Raw genomic sequence first — 21,951 nt, 5'->3', positions numbered from 1 at the left:
TGTCGTCCTTAAAGTAATAAAATTGCAAAAAAACGTCCCGTACTTTGTCGAACGGCAGCACTTTTGGTCCCTCATCCATATTCCGTCCAAATTTTAACAGTTTCTGTAAAAAACTAACGTTCTCAGGTTTTCCAGAAACTTTTTTTTTATAAGCTCTTCATCTTCTTCATAACCTTCATCTCTCAAACCCAGGAAATAAAAACCACAACCATCTCCTTTAAACCAACACCCTTCCCTCAACCTCTAAAACTTCCTACAACATAGTAAACCCTTAATCACCCACACCATTCTCCCTCTTTAATCTCCATGCATGAATAGCTTTTCCTTCCCCCACTGAGAGCAAGAGAAACTGAAATTCTAGAGGGGATTCTTTTCAAGATGACCCAGATATGCAAAATGAGAAATCAACATAGACAGAGACACAAGAAATAATTTTAATTTGCAGAAATGGAGGGGAGGGTGAAAGGAACATAAAAGTAAAAAAAAACCCAAATGAACTTGTGGAACAGAGAAGTTTGAGAGGAACCAAAAGAATTAACCAAGGAATAACGATTGGTGGGCAAGCATCCAGTGAATTGCAATCACAAATTTCAGATTTGCAATGCAGATAAAGAAAAAGGGTAATAATTTCATTCAAACAGTTATACATGCAATAACTCAGGACAGGTTGGGATCTGGATCTGTTGGCCCTCTGTTTCATCTTCTCCAAATTTGGGAGTGGGTTTAATGGGGGTTGGGTTGGGGTTTCTAGTGGTGGGACTGGGAGAAGATGAAGAAAATTGGGGAAGATGATGTTTTTGGGGGAGAAGAGAAGATTTTGGGAGAAGAAATTCGGGGAAGATTATGAAGAAAGAGATGGAGATGAAGATGATTGAGGAAAATAAGAGTTTTGTTTTTAGTTTTCATTATTTTTCTCAAAAAACCGTTAAAATTTGGACGTAATATGGATGAGGGACCAAAAGTGCTGTCGTTCGATAAAGTGAGGGACGTTTTTTGCAATTTTCTTACTTTAAGGACGATAACCGCATAAGGGGAAAACTTGAGGGACCAAAAGTGCAATTAAGCCTAATAATAAACTAAAGAACAAAAATTAAAATCAAGGGAAATGTTTTTTGGAGGCTGTAATTGACATGATGGGCATCGTGTTCGTGTGTTAGTGTTCTTCTTGCCAGTATAGCTACCTTTTCATAGAGCTTAGTTTGAGACAACAATGGCGGAACCTCTTTGGAATGAGCAAGTTGGGCGGGCGAGGTGAGAGGACAAGGTTCAGCTGGAACGGAGGGCTGGGTCTCAAGGTTTTTGGTCGCTCTGCACTCCGCGTGAGATATTGATGGGGTGGGTTCTTGGTTGCTCTGCACTCCGTGTGAGATATTCAAGTATTGGATAAAAAGGGGTTAGAAAGAGCAGCTGACAGGAATTGAAGAAGGAAGTTTCAGGAACCTCGGCATAAGCTCAAATAAGCTATTACATGTAGCTTATTGAATTAAGCTCAAATCAGCTTATGGAGGACTTATAAACTATTTTAATAAGGTGCCCAAACACTGACACAAGTGCTTATATGGTAGAATAAGCTCTAAATAAGTTCTCTCAAACGCCTCCTTCCTCTACTTTGACATATAAGCCATTGATGCCATCTTGCAGTAGCATTGTGTTATTCCCACGTCTGGGTTGGTGGGTTTTATATTTTCAATCTCACCATCCTCAAACGTGCCCTTGAATGCATCCCACTCTAGAAGGGAGGGGCAAAGAGAGCTATCGACTCACTCCACTATCAGGCATGCTCATAATGATATCTATTATCGTAGCAAACTTGAATTTATTTGCTTTAACCATAAATTTACAGAAGTCTCCTAAATGAATATTTATTGTTATATACTAAAATTTACAGACTATTGGAATACTAACTTGCTATCGAGGAATAAATTCACTTATAGGCATTTCATTGGTAGAGAATATTGTAGAAGTCTTGATCGATTGAAAGGAACTTAATTCTTGAGCAGTTAGTTGTGCAGACATTCTACGTGAGGAAAATGCCGGTTCTTGTGGAGTTGGTAATTCAATAGAATGACTGCTAAGATATGAAACAATTGTTGTCATTGTCGGTCTAGCATCAGGGTTTTCTTGCACACACAATAAACCAATATGAATGCATTTAATGACTTCAAATTCAAAAAATGCTTCTTTGATAGTTGGGTCCAAGATAGTTAAAGGTGCTTGATCCTTCCATTGTCTCCAAACCTATAAAAAATTGTTAAACTTTATATCCAAAATATATATGTAAGAATGTACTATGTGTTATGAGATTAACTCAATCTATGTGCCTATGAACTGACATAAATATACTTTGAAACCATTGCTATACTATATACTTACATAGCTCAGAAGGCCGTTCATAACACGATGTAATTCATAAGAACTTAGATTCTTTTTTCCAGTAATAATCTCTAAAATCATGACTCCAAAACTGAAAACATCCGATTTCTCAGAAAAATGTCCAAGCATAGCATACTCAGGAGACATATAACCACTACAAATAATAAAAAAAAGAAGTCAATGTCAATTGATCAAAATTGAGAATTTTAAAAACTAAGAGTGGAAATGATAAGGATTAGATTTTCAAACTTACTATGTCCCAACAATTCTATGTGTACTTTCTTGATCTTGGTTTATTTCAACAATTCTAGCTAAACCAAAATCTGAAATTTTTGGAATCATATTTTCATCTAATAGAACATTACTTGGTTTGAGATCACGATGAATAACTTTGAGTCGGGAATGTTCATGTAAATAAGTAATTCCTTGAGCAATCCCTTTTATAATACTGTAACGTTCAACCCAACTAAGAGGCTTTGGCTGCTGAGAATCTACAAAAATCATAAAGGGAGAACGTAATTAGAGTGACATGTTTTGTAATTAATTAGTTGAAGTTGAATTAAGTTAAGTTCATAGTGGCAATATATATATATATATATATATATGTATATATATGAGATGTATCAGACCGTAAGAATAAATTATGACTGTTAGATCTAATCATTAATGTTCAAGATCTAATGAGTTGACCGTTCATGATTAGATCTAATAGCTCATAATGACTCTTCTTACTCTTACAAAAAAGCGTCATTCTCATTTGAAACATCCTTTATATATATATATATATATATATATATATATATATATGAGATGTATCTTATGAAAGTGATGTTTTTGGATGAGACCGTAAGAATAAATTATGACTGTTAGATCTAATCATTAATGTCCAAGATCTAATGAGTTGACCGTTCATGATTAGATCTAATAGCTCATAATGACTCTTCTTACTCTTACAAAAAAGCGTCATTCTCATTTGAAACATCCTTTATATATATATATATATATATATATATAAACAAGTTAAAGAGCTAAAGTTAAAGTGTCAAACCAAATAAAAAGTAGTCAAGACTCCTATTTGTCACATATTCGTAAATAAGTATTTTCTCTTCTTCTTCAAGGCAAAATCCAATGAAGGCCACTAAGTTTCGGTGTTGAAGCTTAGCTATCAATAGAATTTCATTCTTGAACTCGTTAGCACCTTGTGTAGAACTACTTGACAATCTCTTTACAGCTATTTGTCGCCCATCAAGAAAAATGCCCTAAAAAATACAAATAATTATGAATGTGTATAAAGAAGTAAAAATGATTTCTTAAAATAATTTTTTACCTTGTAAACTTCTCCAAATCCACCTTTACCAATCTTATTCTCATTTGCAAAGTTGTTGGTTGCTGCTTTAATCATAGCCAAATCAAAGTGCAACGGCTCTAAAGTGGCAAATTCTTCACAAACTAGTTGAAATATGATTGAATTGTTAAACTATGTTTTCACCATAATTGAAATGAATAATTTTTCTTCGTTTTTAAAGATACATACGATTTTCTTTGATAATGGTCGTATAACTTTTTTTGGCTTTTCTCCTTAGCATGCAGTAGCCAACAAAAGAGGCGGCCATCAAAATAATAATCACGCCAACAACAATCAAGACAATTGTTCGCAATTGACCATGATTTTTTTCTGCACAAAACAATCAACATGTACATATGTACCACTCTCATGGAATCAATCAATTAATGAATATCAATATCAATCAATATAGATTTAAACGAGAGTTGAACTTAAACTTTTGGATTAAATACATTAAGTAATAAAAATATTTCTTTTTATTAAATACATTAGATAATATCTTTCCGATGTAAAAAAAAATACATTAAAAAAAAAAACAAAAAAAACCTACATCCACTTTATTATCCATTATATTAATTACCGATTGTTAAATTTTTTAATTCCTCTTACGGGTCTGGATGCATGGTAGCAAAGGGAATTTCACAGTCAATGAAGCCTACCAATGGCTAAATAACAAAGACAAGGTAGTGGATCGCATCTATCACTGGGCATGGATTTGGAAGCTGAAAGTGCCGGAAAAAGTGCGAATTTTCATCTGGACAATTTTGCAAGATGCGCTGCCAACGAATGATAAAAGATTTCGATGTAATCTAGCAATGTCGCCTTCCTGCACTCGTTGCTCTCATCCAGTAGAAGATGCTTTTCACTGCTTAAGAGAGTGCCCTCATGCCAGGGAAATATGGCTGCGCATGGGGGGCGCTATCGTGGAGCGGTTTTAATAACTCGAATATGGAGAATTGGCTGCAAATGCTAGCTAGAAGTGTCCATAGTTTGAGGTTTCTTTCAGGTTTATGGGGAAACTGGAAGTGGCGAAACAACTGGATATTTGAAAATCAGTCTTGGAACTTGGAGACAGCTTGGCGGAAACTGTGTCATGAGCACGATAGCTTTGTGCTGATCAGCCGCACCCCCAACGACAAAGGAACGTTCATGGCTTCAAGGTGGGAACCGCCGCCTTTGGGAGCGATGAAGTTAAACACAGATGGCAGTTATCGAGGAGAGGAAAATGTGATGGGTTGTGGAGGGCTGTTACGTGACCATGAAGGCAAATGGACAGGAGGATTTGTGAGTCATGAACCAGGTGGGAATGCCATAACAGCAGAAGCGAGAGCCCTCTTACAAGGACTGAATCTATCTTGGGAGAAAGGATACCGCAACGTGAGATGTGAAGTTGATTGTAGTGAGCTCCTAGCAATTCTAGATGACAGAGAAGCACTGCTATATTTCCAAGAAGCTAGGGAAATAAGAGAATGGCTAAGAAAAGACTGGTTTATTGACATTAGCCACATTGATAGAGAGTGTAATGCCTCAGCTGATTGTATGGCCAAATTGGCTGCTAGATCCCCTCCTCCTGGATCCAGGAATTTAGACTCCCCGTTTATGGAACTTGAAACTCTCTGGTTGAGAGACAAGTTAGGTAGCTTTTAGTTGTTTGTTGTCTTTTGTACCCTTTCCGATGAAGCAAAAAAAAATTTTATTTTAATTAAAATTATAATTACTGATGGACTGGGCGGGACATAAAGAAGATTATGTCCCGCCCAAAATGAACAATAAACCATTGACGATAGCCAAGGCGGGAAAGGCAACATGACGAGCTTCATTGCCCTCCTTTAGGTGATGGACCCACAAGCCAGCTGGAAGATTCCTTTGGATTTGTCTTATATGTACGGGGATTTGGGCCCTGATTGTCAGGCCCAAATATAGGAAAGATCCATATCATGACCACCCCCTCTATAAAAGGGGAGGTCATCCACTTGTACGAAACCAACTTTTTCAGCATTAATGAGAATATTCCTTTTATGGTAGTTTTGCTATTTTAGTGCTCTGCTAGGGTTTACTTTTTGTCTTTCTCTTACGTAAGCTTGCCCTAGTACAGAACATTGGCGCCGTCTGTGGGGAAGACTCAGCTCTTCCGGTGACAGAAGGAGGAATCGCGAGCCATGGAGACTCGTTCATACGGCGTAGGTCGGCGCGATCATCGCCGGCGCGGTGGTGGTCGACACGGCGGTCGCGCCGGCGGACGAAACAACAACCGTCCCGTACTGGACGACCAAGAGCAGGAAGCTTCCTCGGAGGGGGTCCACTCAGTGGCGCCGTCGCCGGCGTCATTGGTGAATACAGCTCCGGGAAGACCTTCAGATCTGATCGCTAAATCAGATCCAGGTGTTCGGCGGCGTTCAACGCCGCCTGACTACGTGAACTTGGAAGATCTTAAAACAACTGCTCCACGGAGAGCGCAAGAGGCAGTGACAGGTATCACGCCTGCGGCTTTGCAACAAATGTTAGATACCTTGCAGAAGGTGCAGTCCCAAAACGAGCAGTTGCAAGCCCAAGTTGAGTATCTTACTCAGCGGCAGAATTTTAAGCAAGAACAACGCCTGGAGGCGGAGGATGTAGTTGAATTCCAACCTTTTGTTCCAGCCATCACTAGGGTGGACATTCCAAAGCACCTGCAAACCATGGCATTAGACGCCTTTTCGGGCGAATCTGATCCTATGGAGCATCTTAGATACTTCAATACTAAAATGGTGATCGGCGGGGCGTCGGATGCGGTAAAATGTCGATTATTGCCTTCCACGTTCAAGGGCATGGCGATGCAGTGGTTCATTCGACAACCGCCCTTCTCCATTGATAATTTCACTGATCTGTCCACTAAGTTTCTGACTCAATTTTCCGCCAATAAAACCACAAAAGCAACAATGTTTGATCTTATCAGCATACATCAGCAACCAGGCGAGAAATTAAAAACCTACATGGCACGCTTCAGCAAGATGGCGGTGCAGTTGGAGGATGAAAATCCAGATGTCTGTTTGGCGTCATTCAAAAATGGCCTTCGGGCGGGAGATTTGAATAGAGACTTAACAAGGCGACCGGCGAAGGATATGATGGATCTTCGCGCTCGTGTTCAAGAGTTCATATTGATTGAGCAAGATGACCAGAAGAAACAAGAAAGAGAGGAAGGACGTAAGCAGTCTCAATCTGGCGGTGTTTCACAAGACAAATCTAAGGCGGGGAAGGAAACCAGGATAGCGCAAACCCCCCGTGTACCAAGACCGGGACCATATCACAACTCTAAACCTGGCTTTCAAAATACATGACACAGAAATTCACAAGGTCCCGCTGCTGCCACAGCTGGTCAGCCTGGTGCTTCGCCAACGCCAATCCCACTTACTAAGTTGAATGCACCCTTAAGTACCATTTTAAGGGCGGTTGGACAGACCAACGTTGTGCAGTACCCACCACCCCCACGGCGGCCGCCAGCTAACGTGGACACCAATAGGTGGTGCGAGTACCACAGAGCGTTGGGGCATACGACAGATAATTGCTGGAATTTAAGGCGGGAAATTGATCGCTTGATTAAAGCTGGCCATTTGGCAAACTTTGTCAAAGACACAGCAGCGCCGGAGGTAGCTAAAATCACTCAAGGGGACAAAGGTAAAGGTAAAGAGATAGTTGAAGAGTTGGGCGATCCTGTTGGGGAATGCTCATCTATTGCAGGAGGATTTGGCGGGGGTGCAATTTCAAGTAAGGCCAGAAAACGCTACGTGGCGGCAGTACACTCAGTACAGGAGTCGAACGAAGGCGAGTGTTGGGTGAATCATTCCCCTATTATATTCACCCCTCAGGATTTTGCGCATGTAATTCCCCATGACAACGATCCAATTGTGGTAACAATTAGGGTTAACAATTATGTGACAAAGAAGGTATTCTTAGACCAGGGATCTTCGGCAGATATCATCTATGGAGACGCCTTTGATCGCCTGGGACTAAAGGAATCAGATTTGAAACCATACAGGGGAACTTTGGTGGGATTCACAGGAGACCGTGTCAGTGTGCGGGGATACGTCGAAATTTCGACTGCCTTTGGAGAAGGAGAGTTTGTCAAGAAGTTTCAAGTAAAGTACTTAGTATTGGCGTGTAGAGCCAATTACAACGTACTCTTGGGGCGAGACACCCTCAACAAGGTCTGCGCGGTCATCTCAACTGCTCATTTAACTGTTAAATATCCCGCCTGCAACGGGAAGGTCGGGATATTGCGTGTAGACCAGAATGCAGCAAGGGAATGCTATTTGAGGAGCGTGGCGCTCTATGGGCGGAAGGCCGCCAAGGAGAGCCACCGAATTACAGAAATCTTCCCACAAGAAGGATTTAGCTTGGACCCAAGAGATGATGCTGATGATTTTCGCCCACAACCGCTGGAGGAAACCAAGCAGGTGCAAGTCAAGGATAAGTTTCTAAAGATTGGCAGTGGTTTGACAACAGAACAAGAGGACAGACTAATCACCCTTCTGGGTGATAATCTAGATCTCTTCGCATGGACCATCAATGATGTACCAGGGATTGATCCCAAGGTGATCACTCACAAACTAGCCATACGACCAGGGGCGACCCCGGTCATCCAACCAAGGCGAAGAATGAGTGAAGAAAAGAACAAGGCTGTACAAGTAGAGACTGAAAAATTGATCAAGGCCCGCTTCATCCGTGAGGTACAGTACCCAACGTGGCTCGCCAATGTTGTAATGGTCAAGAAGGCCAATGGGAAATGGCGAATGTGCACGGACTACACGAGCCTGAACAAAGTGTGTCCCAAAGATTCGTACCCACTTCCCAATGTTGACAAGCTTGTGGATGGAGCTTCAGGGAATGAACTTTTAAGTCTCATGGACGCTTATTCGGGCTATAATCAGATTATGATGCATCCCTCGGATGAGGAAAGTACAGCATTCATGACCAATCAGGCGAACTATTGTTACAAGACAATGCCTTTTGGTTTGAAGAATGCAGGAGCTACGTACCAACGGCTCATGGACAAAATTTTTTCAAAGCAAGTAGGCAGGAATATGGAGGTGTATGTGGATGACATGATTGTAAAATCCGCCAGGGCTAGTGATCATGGCGGCGACCTTAAAGAAGCGTTTGAGCAGTTAAGAACATATCAAATGAAGTTAAACCCTGAGAAGTGTTCTTTTGGGATCCAGGGAGGAAAATTCTTGGGATTTATGTTAACATCAAGAGGAATAGAAGTAAACCCAGATAAGGGAAGGGCGATCTTGGAAATGAAAAGCCCAACAAGTGTAAAGGAGGTTCAGCGTTTGACAGGGCGAATGGCCGCCTTATCACGTTTCTTGCCAATGGCGGGTGACAAAGCGGCCCCGTTCTTCACATGTTTAAAAAAGAATTCAAAGTTTCAGTGGACAGAGGAATGCGAACAAGCTTTTACCAAATTGAAAGAAACATTGGCCACATTACCGGTACTCTCCAAGCCAACACCAGGCGTTCCATTAGTGCTCTATTTGGCGGTTACTGACAAGGCGGTAAGTACGGTTTTGCTCCAGGAAGAAGGAAAAAAGCAGAAAGTTATATATTTCGTGAGCCATACTTTACAGGGGGCAGAATTGCGGTACCAAAAAATTGAAAAGGCGGCTTTGGCGATTCTGAAAACTGCAAGGCGCCTCAGACCTTACTTCCAAAGTTTCCAAGTCAAAATTAAAACTGATGTTCCCTTAAGGCAAGTACTTCAGAAGCCTGATTTATCAGGGCGATTGGTTAGCTGGTCAGTTGAGCTGTCAGAGTATGACTTACAATATGAGCCAAGGGGCCAAGTCACAGTCCAGAGTTTAATTGACTTCGTGGCGGAATTAACACCCACTGAAGGAGAGAAGACTCAAGGAGAATGGGTCCTGTCTGTGGATGGATCCTCTAATAACACTGGAAGTGGGGCGGGAATAACCATCGAAAGTCCAGATAAAATGATCATTGAACAGTCTCTCAAGTTCGAGTTCAAGGCGAGCAATAATCAATCTGAGTACGAGGCTCTGATTGCCGGCTTAAGGTTGGCCATTGAATTGGGAGTCCAGAAGTTATTTATCAAAGGAGATTCGCAGTTAGTGGTTAAACAAGTGAAAGGTGAGTACCAGGTGAAGGATCCGCAACTGTCCAAATATTTGGAAGTGGTGCGCAGATTGATGATGGAGGTCAAAGAAATCAAAATAGAACATGTCCCGAGGGGACAAAATGAGAGGGCTGATGTATTGGCGAAGTTGGCAAGCACAGGGAAATTGGGCAACTACCAGACAGTCATTCAAGAAACCCTGCCTCGCCCGAGCATTGATTTGGTAGAAATAAAGTTGAAAGCTGTAAAGTCAGTCAGTGAGGGCGAGATATCTTGGATGGAATCGATTAAAACCTTCTTAGAGAACCCACCAAAGGAGGATGATTTGAACACGAGAGCAAAACGAAGGGAAGCCAGTTTTTACACACTGGTGGGTGGAGAGTTGTATCGGCGAGGAATCATGTCTCCTATGCTCAAATGTGTCGATATCAAGGACGCCCTCGGAATAATGGCGGAAGTCCACGAAGGCGTGTGTTCTAGTCATATTGGCGGGCGATCCTTGGCAGTTAAGGTGATAAGAGCAGGATTCTATTGGCCAACGATGAAGAAGGATTGTTTGGAGTATGTTAAGAAATGTGAAAAATGTCAAGTCTTTTCTGACCTACACAAGGCTCCACCAGAAGAATTAACAACCATGATGTCGCCTTGGCCGTTCGCCATGTGGGGGACCGATATCTTAGGACCATTCCCTGTGGCGAAAGCACAAATGAAGTACATCATCGTGGCGGTTGATTACTTCACTAAGTGGATAGAGGCTGAGGCAGTAGCAACTATCACGGCCGCCAAGGTCAGGAGCTTCTTGTGGCGAAGGATTATTTGTAGATTTGGGGTTCCCAGGGCATTAGTAATGGATAACGGAACACAATTCACAAGTAGTGTTACCCGAGAATTTTGTACAGAAATGGGAATCGAGATGCGATTTGCCTCTGTAGAACATCCACAGACCAATGGGCAGGCTGAATCGGCTAACAAAGTTATCCTGAAGGGTTTAAAGAAGAAACTGGATGAAGCAAAAGGGCTTTGGGCGGAGGAACTACCAGGCGTTCTTTGGGCATACAACACCACGGAGCAGTCAAGCACAAAGGAAACCCCGTATCGTCTAACTTATGGAACTGACGCCATGCTCCCAGTGGAAATTGAAAACCAAAATTGGCGAGTGGCTCGGTTTAATGAAAATGACAACGGAGAAAACTTAATAGCAAATCTAATTATGCTGCCCGAGGAACAACGAGAGGCCCACATAAGAAATGAGGCGGGAAAAGTGAAGGTGGCAAGAAAGTTCTCAACAAAAGTGGTGCCAAGAAAAATGAGGGTAGGAGACTTAGTGCTCCGAAAAAATACAATACCCGATAAACACAACAAACTCTCACCCAACTGGGGCGGGCCTTACAGGATTATTGGCGATGTTGGAGGAGGAGCTTATAAGTTGGAACAACTAAGCGGTCAAAAGGTTCCACGAACATGGAACGCCTCTCATCTAAAGCAGTATTTTAGTTAGTAGAAACAACAAATGTAAATGAAGTCGCACTCTTTTTCCCTTTCTTTGAAAGGTTTTTAATGAGGCGACAATTGTAATGAAGGGACAATTGTTCCCATACGAAGGAAAATTAATGAAAAGATCATTTCAACAGAATCGTATGTTTTTTGAATTTTTATTACGAGTTCATGCAAAGCAAATCGTATCAAGGTATGCAAATACCGCGAGTAAACCTTTCGGAATAAGAAAGTATCGCCTTCAAAAGTTAAAAGCCTTGGCAATTCTAGTGGCCACTAGAAACCAAGCCTCGTCGAAAAATCGGCTAAGGTATATAACAACGAAAGTTGGGAACAACTAAAAACAACGAATGAACTTAAGATGATATCCATTTAAAGTAGAGAAAAGGGGGCGATGCCCATACATGATTTGGAATGAAAATAAAATGGGGCAATGCCCAAAGAAAAATTTCAACTTCATAAAATAAAAACAAATTCAAGCCAGGTTCTCGTTGTTGGCGTTGTTGCCCTGGCTTGTCCCAGCTTGAGGATCTTCCTTCCCTTGATCCTCATTCCTGTGCTGCTCATTCCCATCCTCGCCATCTTCTTCAGGCTCACTCTCATCATTGAATTGGGGAAGGAGATCGAGGCTAATGTCATCATCACCAACTACTTGACCATCCTTGATCTCCTTCAACCACCCAATGCGGGAAAGATCAAAGCCCGGCTCAACTACACTGATCTGCTCTTTGGCCGCCAGAAAGCCTTGAGCATATTGGAGAGAAGCACGCCCTAGGATGGAAGCATTCAGGCGATCATGTTTCTTCTCCAACTTTTGATATTTGGCTTGAATGGCAGTGTGCTTGTCATTTATGGCTTCTTTAAGAGACTTGGTCTTTTGAAGAAGCAGGTCCGAAGCAGCCAAGTCTTCAGTTAATTTAGCACACTTCTCCTCAGCAGATTTCAGCTTGTTGTTGGCGGTCTCAGCATCAGTTTTAGCCTGTTCATAGGCTGTCTTGTAATCAGCTGCCTTCTTCTCAAAACGGTTTTTGGCTGAGATCAACTCTTTCACACACTGAGCCATTCCCGCTACAGTACTGGCGGCAGAAAGCGCGTGATGGATCGCCATGGAAGCAATGTTGGGGGGACCCTGACCGGAAATGTCCTTGTGAATCCGGTTGTCAAAAGTACGGGTCATGAATTCCAGCCCATTGAAGTGAGGATCCGACAAGCTCAGCAAGGGGGGAGGAGCTTCGCCACCAATGGCTGAACTAGGGCCAGCCTGGCCAAATGGAGTTGATGGGCGGTTGATCAGCGTGCTTGGATCTTGTTGAGGGGGCGGGACATTGTCATGTCCCTTCTTTTTCTCAGCTGGACGACTTTTTGAATCAAGAGTTGATTGGTGGAGAGGCTTACCACCAGCAGCACCTGAAGTTTTTTGACGTTTAGGGTCCCTGACGTTGTCAGAACCCGAGGTACCTTCATTCTTCTTCTTCTGCTCAGTTTCGGCGGCCCTCTTTTTCGCCGCCGCAGCAGACTGGGCGAGGTACTCCTTCATCTTGAGTGGGTTCGCGTCAACCTTGCCTTTTCCCATCGTAGCTGTACGGAAAACATCAATTAGACGAGATACATGAACAAAAAGGAAAAGAAGTTACGTACAAAGATTATAAACTTACTAAAAAATTGATTTAAAGTGCCGGATTTCGACGCCTCAATCAAGTCGTGACCGGAAATTACTGGTAGTGTGCGGAGGTAATCGGCGACGCCTTGTTCAGATTCATCCAAGGCGTCGTATGAAACAGATATTTTTCGGCGAGGGTTCTTTGTCCAGTAAAAAGGGAAGAGGGGGTTATTGTCAGAATCTCGGAACAAGTTCTTTATTTCGGGCGACTCCACAACTTTAAAGTATTTCTTCTGCCATACTTTGTAATGGCTTTTAAGGGCGGTAAACCGACTCATGTTCTTACGGGCTAATAGTGGAACCCATTTCACAGAAGTAGGTTTAGTGGTGACTGATTTATAGAAAAGGAAGAACAAGGGATAGGTTGGAGTGAAACTCAAGTGTTCACAAAGAATTTCAAAGCAGCGGAGGAAACCCCAGGCGTTGGGCTGGAGTTGGCAAGGCGCCACATTCAGAAAAGAAAGAACGTGACATATAAACGGCGAGAAAGGAAGTTTAATGTTTAAATCTAAGAAGAAATAGCCATAAACAAAGAAAAAATCGGGCGATCCATCGTCTGGTTCTTTACGCAACAGAACACAGTCATCTTCGCCACATGGGAGGACATTCAACAGATGATCTTCATTATTCGAGGTGGCGGGATCTATCTTCGTGAACCCTTGAGCAGAAATTCGAAGCGAACTAATGCTCCCAACGCTGCTCCAGATAGAATGCAACAGACATTTATCTTCAACTAAATGCACGTCAGAGCGCCATTCAGGTGAAGACAAATCTCCATTAGAGGAGAGAATTGAGTCTACAGAGCCGGCGGGACCGGAATCATCATGGGTAGAAGGCGAGGAATGAATTTCAATTATAGAGGGGGCGACAACTTCCTCCTCCGTGGAGGGTGAAGAAAGTTCTAGGGAAGAAAGGCTAGCGTTTGGTAAAGACATGCGAGGCAGTTTCATAAAAAGAAGATGAACAGAGTTAAAAGAAGAAAGAAGATGAACAGAGGCAGAGAAAAAAGAAGTAAACGAAGAGTCTCAAGAAAGAGAAAAACTAACCAGAGGGAGAACCGTGAATTTGAGAAAGGAGAACGTCGGCGATAGGGGAGCACCGCGCAATGACGACGGCCGGAGGAAGAAAAGGTTCACCGGAGTTCAAAGAAGAGAATGAAAGCTGCGGTGAAAAGGGTTTTCAGAGCAAAAGTTTTAAGAAAGTGAAAAATGAAAAGTGAAAAGGGGATTTTATAGAGAGAAAGGAAGAGAGAGAATGAGTGGGGGAAGATCGTGGGATCGTGGGATTTGAAATTCGAAAAGTTAGGAAGCGAAAAGACATTACTCCTCGAGACGCGCAACTGAAGATTGCATTTATAACAAATGATGACGAAATCCCGGAAAATAAGGAAACGTGCGTCAGTTGAAAAGACGTGGTTGACGGTTATGATTAATGGCGACATATCTTTGAAACGGCAACAAAGGTGGCGAAGCGTGAAAATGGCGATGTAACAACGAAGGTAAAATGGCGATGAACGAATAAACAATAGAGGCGAACTACTAGGTAACATGATGAAGACATTTCAACTCTTTACTCGAGTCTCATGTCTTGGGGGCATGTGGACTGGGCGGGACATAAAGAAGATTATGTCCCGCCCAAAATGAACAATAAACCATTGACGATAGCCAAGGCGGGAAAGGCAACATGACGAGCTTCATTGCCCTCCTTTAGGTGATGGACCCACAAGCCAGCTGGAAGATTCCTTTGGATTTGTCTTATATGTACGGGGATTTGGGCCCTGATTGTCAGGCCCAAATATAGGAAAGATCCATATCATGACCACCCCCTCTATAAAAGGGGAGGTCATCCACTTGTACGAAACCAACTTTTTCAGCATTAATGAGAATATTCCTTTTATGGTAGTTTTGCTATTTTAGTGCTCTGCTAGGGTTTACTTTTTGTCTTTCTCTTACGTAAGCTTGCCCTAGTACAGAACAACTGATATATAATACATTCAGTTTTTCTAAAAAATAATTAATTGCAGTAAATTTTGAGATGTGACAGCAATGTAATGTCCATAGAGAATGGTCTCTAAATGATAGGTAAGAGCTAGTGGACATACATATATGAGTTGAGTGAGGAATGTCTAGTAATCAATACTTGAAGGATGCAATTTATTTTTCCGATGTAAAAAAAAAAAGACTTGACTACGTACCTCGGGCGGAGGATGGCACACCATTTGGGGATAGAGAATTATTAGGCTCCTTGTAAAATAAGAACAACTCAAACCTAAGACTGCAGCTAGGATACATAACTCTTCCACCTATGCTTCCCAAATAAGTCCATGGAATTGCTTCTCCAATCACAACTCCAAGACAACCCTTGCAATCATTGATGGCCAAATCATGTGTACACTGAGCAAGAGCATACAACGTTAGCCCATCATTCAGTTTGGATGACACTGTTCCATGTCTCTCATCACTGTCCCCTGCTTGTATTGCTGCATTATCTACTGTCTTTGCTATTCTAACAATCATGTTCTGTTCCATTTTGTAGATAGAGGTATTGTTACTGGTAATATTCAAATCTGAATACACAGAACTTGTGTCCACTTTGTAGAAGAAATTCCCATTTGAGTACCGAAACATGCAGTGAGTGTACCATATCACAGCCTCTTGGGCTGTGCCACACACTGAAGGTGTTTGATGAATTGCGTCAGAGACACACTTTTGACAGAGGTGAGGGGGGAGGTCAAATTGGCACATGAAGAGGCCATAAACTGTGCCACCCACATCAGCTTTATGAAATTTGGTGTTGGTGGAGTTGGAAGACAAGTAAGAGAGAAGGGTGGTGATGTGTGTTTGGAAAGTGCTATTGGCAGTGAAGTTTTTGTTGGTTGAGCAGTTGTGGGAGAGGTAAGTCGGGTCTGGTGAATCTGCACGCGAGGTGTTCGGTGAAAGGGCGAGCACAGATGATGATGAAACACTGGGGTGGTAGAAGAAAGGGTAGAGTTCATACCTGATATTACAGCTAGGAGATGCAACTCTACCTCCAACCTTTCCTTCGCAACAGTTTGGAAGAGCCCCTACCATTGCACTGAGACATGTTCTGCAATCAAGGGGTGACAAATCTGGTGTGCACTGAGCTAGAATATAAAGGGTCTCATGTCCTGTGAAGGGTACTTCCGTTGTGGCAAACTTCTTGTCACCAATAGGTGGAAGGGCTGCTAAATCTACAGTTTTGTTGATGGTGTCTAACAATAAACGCTTGAAGCTTGCTGGGTTTGAGACATTGCCGCTGTTATGCATTTTAAAGCTAGTATCTTTTACCATAGTGGAGAACAAAGAGGTGGTGGAATACCTAACCATGCACTCTTCATACCAAATATTAGCTTCTTTTGACAAGGGGCACTGTGTTGACAGTTTCCCCCTTGCAGTGTCGATGCATAGTTGGCAGAGATTAGAAGAGACATCACCCCTGCACATGAACATGACAGAGATTGAGTCAGAAGGGTTGTTTCCAGGGGAAGTGGTGTTATAGAATTGGGTGTTGTCGGTGGCATGTGATGATAGGGAAGAGAGGAGCTTTGTGAGGGTCAATTGGAAAGAGGTATTGGCATTTGTTTTTTCGCTGGAACAATCTTGGTATAGATAAAAAGGGTCCTCTTGTGCCTCATTAATTGCGAAACAGAATAAGTTAACAATGATAAAGAGTAAGAAAATTTTGTAGGAATCCATGGATGTGTTGATTGGTCTAATTCAGTTTTTGGAACACTATCATAAATGTGCATGGATATCAGTTTTGTAGAGCTAACGGTTTTCTTAGAATTTTCCATTAGAAGAGGGATAGATACAATTAAGCAAGTCAATCATATGGTAAGTCAAGCAAAAGAATAATGGATAACAAATATGAAAGCTTAGCTTGGGGTGGAAAGCAAAGGATTCATGGAGATAAGGCTCTCCAAATGGGTTACGTTCTCAGTGGGTCTACCCCAACACCAAAAGTTGGTCATGTCATGTGAAAGTGAGACTTTGATTCTCATTTGAGTAAAGATCCATTTATACGTCTTTTTATCTCTCATCTCATTTCCATGTATTTTTCTTTTTATCTCTTTCTGCATTTTCTGTCATATCACATATGTTAGAAAAATAAGTAACATGATATGTGATGTGACATGAAATGTAGAAAGGTAAAAAGAAAAAAATGTGTGGAAATGAGATTAAAAAAAATAGAAGTTTGAATGAATCTTCACTCATTCTTCATTAGGAGAGGAATATATCAAATTAAACAATTCAATAATATGGTCAGTCAAGCAAAAGAATAATGAATGTGATAGCTCACCTTGTTTGACTGTGAATCAAGGCTGCCTCTACGGTGGGTTTATTTTGATTTTGGTCCACGGTGGACCAATTTAGTTTTGGAAGGAGAAGACCAAACTATCCTTCATATCTCAAATTTTTCCTTTTTTCTCCTTCCCATCCTCACCACCTATCATTCTCCTCCAGCGACTTCACTGTCACCATATGCCCACTTCACCGCCGTTAGAACTGAAGACAACCCCCAAACTCAGACATTCAGAACCACAACAACCTCAACACCTCTCCCTCTCTCCCAACCACCACCACTACCCAAAAACCACTGCCTCCTCATCCGCCAACAGAGTTAGAGAATGATAAAAAAACCAGAGGATGATGGTGATGGCGGCGAGCAGAACAGTGCGATGGTGATGGAGGTGGCAAGGTTTGTGAGCCAGACGATGGAGAATCCGCGGCTTCGCGAGGCCGAAACCAGCAGCGGTGAGTGGGGTATGAACAGAGGATCTAGTTGTGATGGGTAGATCGGGAAAGGGAGAGCGACAGCGACGCTAAAACCAGCAAGGAGAAGTGGAGGTGACGCTGGGCTCAGGGAAGAGGAGGTTCAGATCGGAGAGTGAGGTGATGAGCAGTCCCTTCCCAACTCAGATCCTCGTACTTCAACTCTTCCCAGCTCAGATCCAGCAACGACGGAGTTTGTTCCCCGGGAGTGGACTTTCCTCCGACAACTCCGGCGGTAGTGGCAACGCCGACACTGGCGGGTGGTGATGAAGGAAGAGTACTTCTGGAACATGAACAACGTTGATGATGGTCAGGGGTGGGTTGAGGGGGATAAGGGTGTTTTGGTAAACTGAAATATATTTCACAAATAAAATCTTTTAATGTTTATTTATCTAAACCGTTTAAAGTTAAAAAAATTAGATCTAACGGTGTAAAATCAATTTCGTCATTTTGGACCACGGTGGACCAGAATCAATCTTATCCCACCGTAGGCGAAACCGTGAATCAAGCAAAGGAATTGGTGCTTAGTGGGCTCCTCCCACAAAAAAGTTTGTCATTTGGCTGTCCTTCATTTCAGTGGTGAAAGTATAGTTTTAGAGAGCAGCCAGCATTCTAGCTGGTTGTTTTCAACGTTTTTACTTGAATAGCAAATATGTGAATTTTGTGAAGTAGTCAACTGAGAAGCATTATTTTAGGATCAAAAGGATTGTTTCACACTTTCAACAATTAATGTTCCACCTATAGCTATTGGAGATTTGGAGCTCATCATATACAAATAACGCATGGTCATAAACGGTGGGCGAATGGGTAATAAGAAGGAAAGGAGGGAGGGGGGACCTTGATGGAAAGCAGAATTTCTGAATTTTCCGTGTCAGGGTCTTTGGCTGACCGATTAAACAAAAAGTTAATTCCCTATAGTACGTATTAATCTCCTTGTTTTCAGACGTATTTTTTTTCCACACATACACTTTGTTTGGATACGGATTCAGATTCTCTCCGGCAGGAATCCCTCTACACCTTCTCCAACACTCATTTCAACCGTCAGATTCATCCAATGATCCCAATTAAAGAAGTTGACAAGGCATGAAAACGGTGTCGTATTATAGAGACATCCCGGATTCTCCTTCTCACCCTCACGATCCGTGACTTTTACCCGCCACACCTTATCGCTCCCCATGTCCCTCCGTTGCGTATCACGTCTCCCCATGCGACGCTCCTGGTTCCCCATCTCGTCTCACTATTCACCTACAAAGACAAATTCTACTAGCTACCTTCTTCAATTAGTATTATCCTTCCTTCGACATAACCAACCATGGCATCAATTAGAAAAATGCATTTCACACTCCTTTCCTGTGTACTGGTCAATTTCATCCCTATAACAACTAGAGTAATTTGTCAGTTCAGCTCAGGTCTTATAACTTTAAAATGAAGAGCCTTTAAATCTACTTCTTCCTCCTTTTGCTCCATGGAAAAAAGACGGCAGCTAACATACCATATGCAATTATTGATAGTCATATTTTGCTTGCTTGCGGAATGTGCAAATTCTGTTGTTCCTGCAAATTAAACTCTGTTGTTCCAGCTTATATATCTACCATAGTTTCAAAAAAAAAGAGCTTATATATCTATCATGCTTGTCATATTGTGGTTTCTTGTAGAATGACCTTTACTTCGTAGAAGCCACCAATTTGTGTGTGTTTAGTTTTGGAATTACAATTGTGTTAGTTATAGAGAATTGTTTTGCTGACCATAGAGAAATACAACTACAATTGTGTGTGTTACTCATAAAGAATTGATTTTCCCTTGCTGCATTAAAATAACTAGAGTTTTGCAGCTAACACTCTTTCTTTATTATCACAATCTTTCATCGGCATCACTCAAGAAGATCAATATTTGGGGAGATGGATCAATTAAGTAGTGATCATTCTAGTTGAAGAAAACAGAAAGCTGAAGGAAAGTAAAGAACTACTAATGAGAAAAAGAAATGCAGAGGTGGAACTCTTGATATTGATGCGGATAAGGAATGGTTAGAAGAAGAGGGTAATAGAGAAAATCTTATGCAGTAAGAATAATAGCAGAAGCCATATGAAGAGGATTCTAATGTGGTTTGGGAGACTAAAACTATGGAGAGTGCAAGGTAGCATTGCAGAGAAGGAAAAACTTAAAAAAGGTGAAACAAGGATAGTTTGAAGCAATGTTCTGAAAACCGGACCGGTCATTGAATCGGTGAAGGTCCTGGTTTAAGGTTTAAAGGTTTAACCGAGGTCAAACCGGGGTCGAACCGTTTATAGTAAAATAATATTTAAAATATCATTTATTACTAATACTTATATTAACTCTTAAATTTATACCTAGATTTTAATTTAATTACATGTAATATTATAAAGATATCAAGCAAACAAAATAATATTAAGTTTTATAAAATTAACAAATATTCTATGTTTGAGTATATATTAAAAAAAACAACAAAACAGGTGGTACCTTCGAAAGTTTGTGCAAGTGATGTTTATAATTGGCAAGTGATGTTTAACTTTTTTTTGTGTGAATGAACCCAATGTTTAGAATAAAACAAAATGATATAAAACATGTATTTTAATATTTATAGTGTACTTATTTTTCATTATATCCAAATAAAAATAAACTCACATATAGTTAACATGTATATTTTGTTGAAAAGTGGTAGGATCTCTGTTACAGGTGCAAGCACAAGGGTCGAAAATTCATTTTGGTGGGAAGCGTTTGTTAAATCTTATGATAAATATATTTCTTTGCAATTCATTCTTGAAAGATAGATGTGGCTTAGTGGCAAATGCTACTTTTTGGCACCTATGTGTTGTGAGTTCGAATCTTGCTCATGCCTTTTTTTCAATTTTTTCTTCCAAATTGTAAACCGTCCGCTTTGCCGGTTCTGACCGGATCTCCGATCTGACTTCCAGTTCAGTAACTAACGGTTTAATATGCCAACCGAACCGGCTATAGGTCCGGGTCCCGGTCGGACTGGCCGGTCCGGTTCGATTTTCAGAACATTGGTTTGAAGTGTAGTTTTAAGGCTTAATTAAGTTTTTGTCCCTAACCTTAATATAATGTTTGGTTTTAGTCCTCGCCGGCGTAAGTGTGGGAAGTGGACTCTAACATTTGCATTAATGTTTGGTTTTGGACTTTTAGTCCTTCCGCCCGCCTGAGTTTCTTTTTAATATCAACTTTTTATTATTATTTTTAATTAAAAACAATTAAAGAATGAATGAAAGTTGACGGAAAATCAAAACTTCAATGGTTAGTAACAGTGAGGAGTGAGGGGTGTTGTATGCTAATAAGTTTTAAGAGAGACCAGAACTGTCAAATCGTGATAAGTGAGGGACACAAATGCTTTTATTATTAAGCCTAAGAAAGTTGTAAAGTCAAGTATGTAGAACATCTAGAATACGACTTATGTAATTTTTGATAATTATGTATTATTGAATTTTAACGGTTGTACTCTTTGGTATATAACTCTGCTTCAATATATTGAAAAAGAAATATTTACTCGATGGATTAGAATTTGAATATCATTTTATTGTAATTGATAGCTCTCAGGTTTGGTTGGTGTTTTGTTTTGGGTCCACTGCCATAGCTTGAACACAAAAACCACATTTGAGAGTAGTGGTTCATTCAAAGCAAGCTACAATTCAAATAGACTTCATAATCAGTCATCTAATTTGAAACTAAAAAACAACTCCTGGAGAAGGAACTAGAATTTGAAAAAAAAAGCCCCATTTGCTGATTTATCTCACTGATGAACTGAAATTCAATTTAACAATGTTTTTTACTTTTTGTGACTTCAGCGTGGATGACAAAGGTGTTTGACTTTTATGTTATTTTTTCCAATTTACTAAAAAAGAAAGTAAACAAAGGATTGGACTAAAGTCTTGTTTACATTATTGTAAACAGAACTTTTGTTACCGTTGGGTGGTTTCCTCCTTAATTGGGCAACACAACTTTATTTTACCGAAAAAAAAAGATTTAGTTTTTTGGGCCAAGCCATGTTTCTTTTTATTTAAAGGGTTAAAACCCTTGTTTTTTGAAGGGAGCAGCACAGTAATGTGAATCAACGTTGTTTTGAAGCACAACCATCGTAGAGAAGATTTTTGTGAGTCACTAACAGATTTTTCGGTAGATCGTTTGTTTGTTTTGGTTGAAA

At 41.0% G+C, this 21,951-nt stretch overlaps 1 protein-coding gene across 4 annotated transcripts; it reads right to left on the bottom strand.

Annotated features, from left to right (window-relative positions):
* Positions 1-1,796: 1,796 nt before the first annotated feature.
* On the bottom strand, positions 1,797-18,095 carry LOC130738398 (cysteine-rich receptor-like protein kinase 25). Of its 4 annotated transcripts, XM_057590374.1 has the most exons (8): positions 17,305-18,095; positions 15,179-16,440; positions 3,908-4,048; positions 3,701-3,822; positions 3,422-3,632; positions 2,627-2,864; positions 2,374-2,527; positions 1,797-2,238 (listed from the first exon to the last, which is right to left on the bottom strand). In XM_057590374.1, the coding sequence occupies exons 2-8, from the start codon at positions 16,329-16,331 to the stop codon at positions 1,909-1,911; spliced, it is 2,349 nt and encodes a 782-aa protein (XP_057446357.1). In that variant the 5' UTR covers positions 16,332-16,440; positions 17,305-18,095; the 3' UTR covers positions 1,797-1,908. The 4 variants fall into 4 exon arrangements, 3 of the variants coding, with proteins under 3 accessions (XP_057446357.1, XP_057446355.1, XP_057446356.1); XM_057590372.1 differs by lacking the exon at positions 17,305-18,095 and having other exon boundaries at positions 15,179-16,981; XR_009019379.1 differs by lacking the exon at positions 17,305-18,095 and having other exon boundaries at positions 2,098-2,238; positions 2,739-2,864; positions 15,179-16,990.
* Between the last annotated feature and the right edge of the window lie 3,856 nt (positions 18,096-21,951).

Source organism: Lotus japonicus, chromosome 2 (genome assembly GCF_012489685.1).
Source record: "Lotus japonicus ecotype B-129 chromosome 2, LjGifu_v1.2".
Taxonomy (NCBI): Eukaryota; Viridiplantae; Streptophyta; class Magnoliopsida; order Fabales; family Fabaceae; genus Lotus; species Lotus japonicus.
This window is presented reverse-complemented; position numbering and strand designations above follow the sequence as displayed.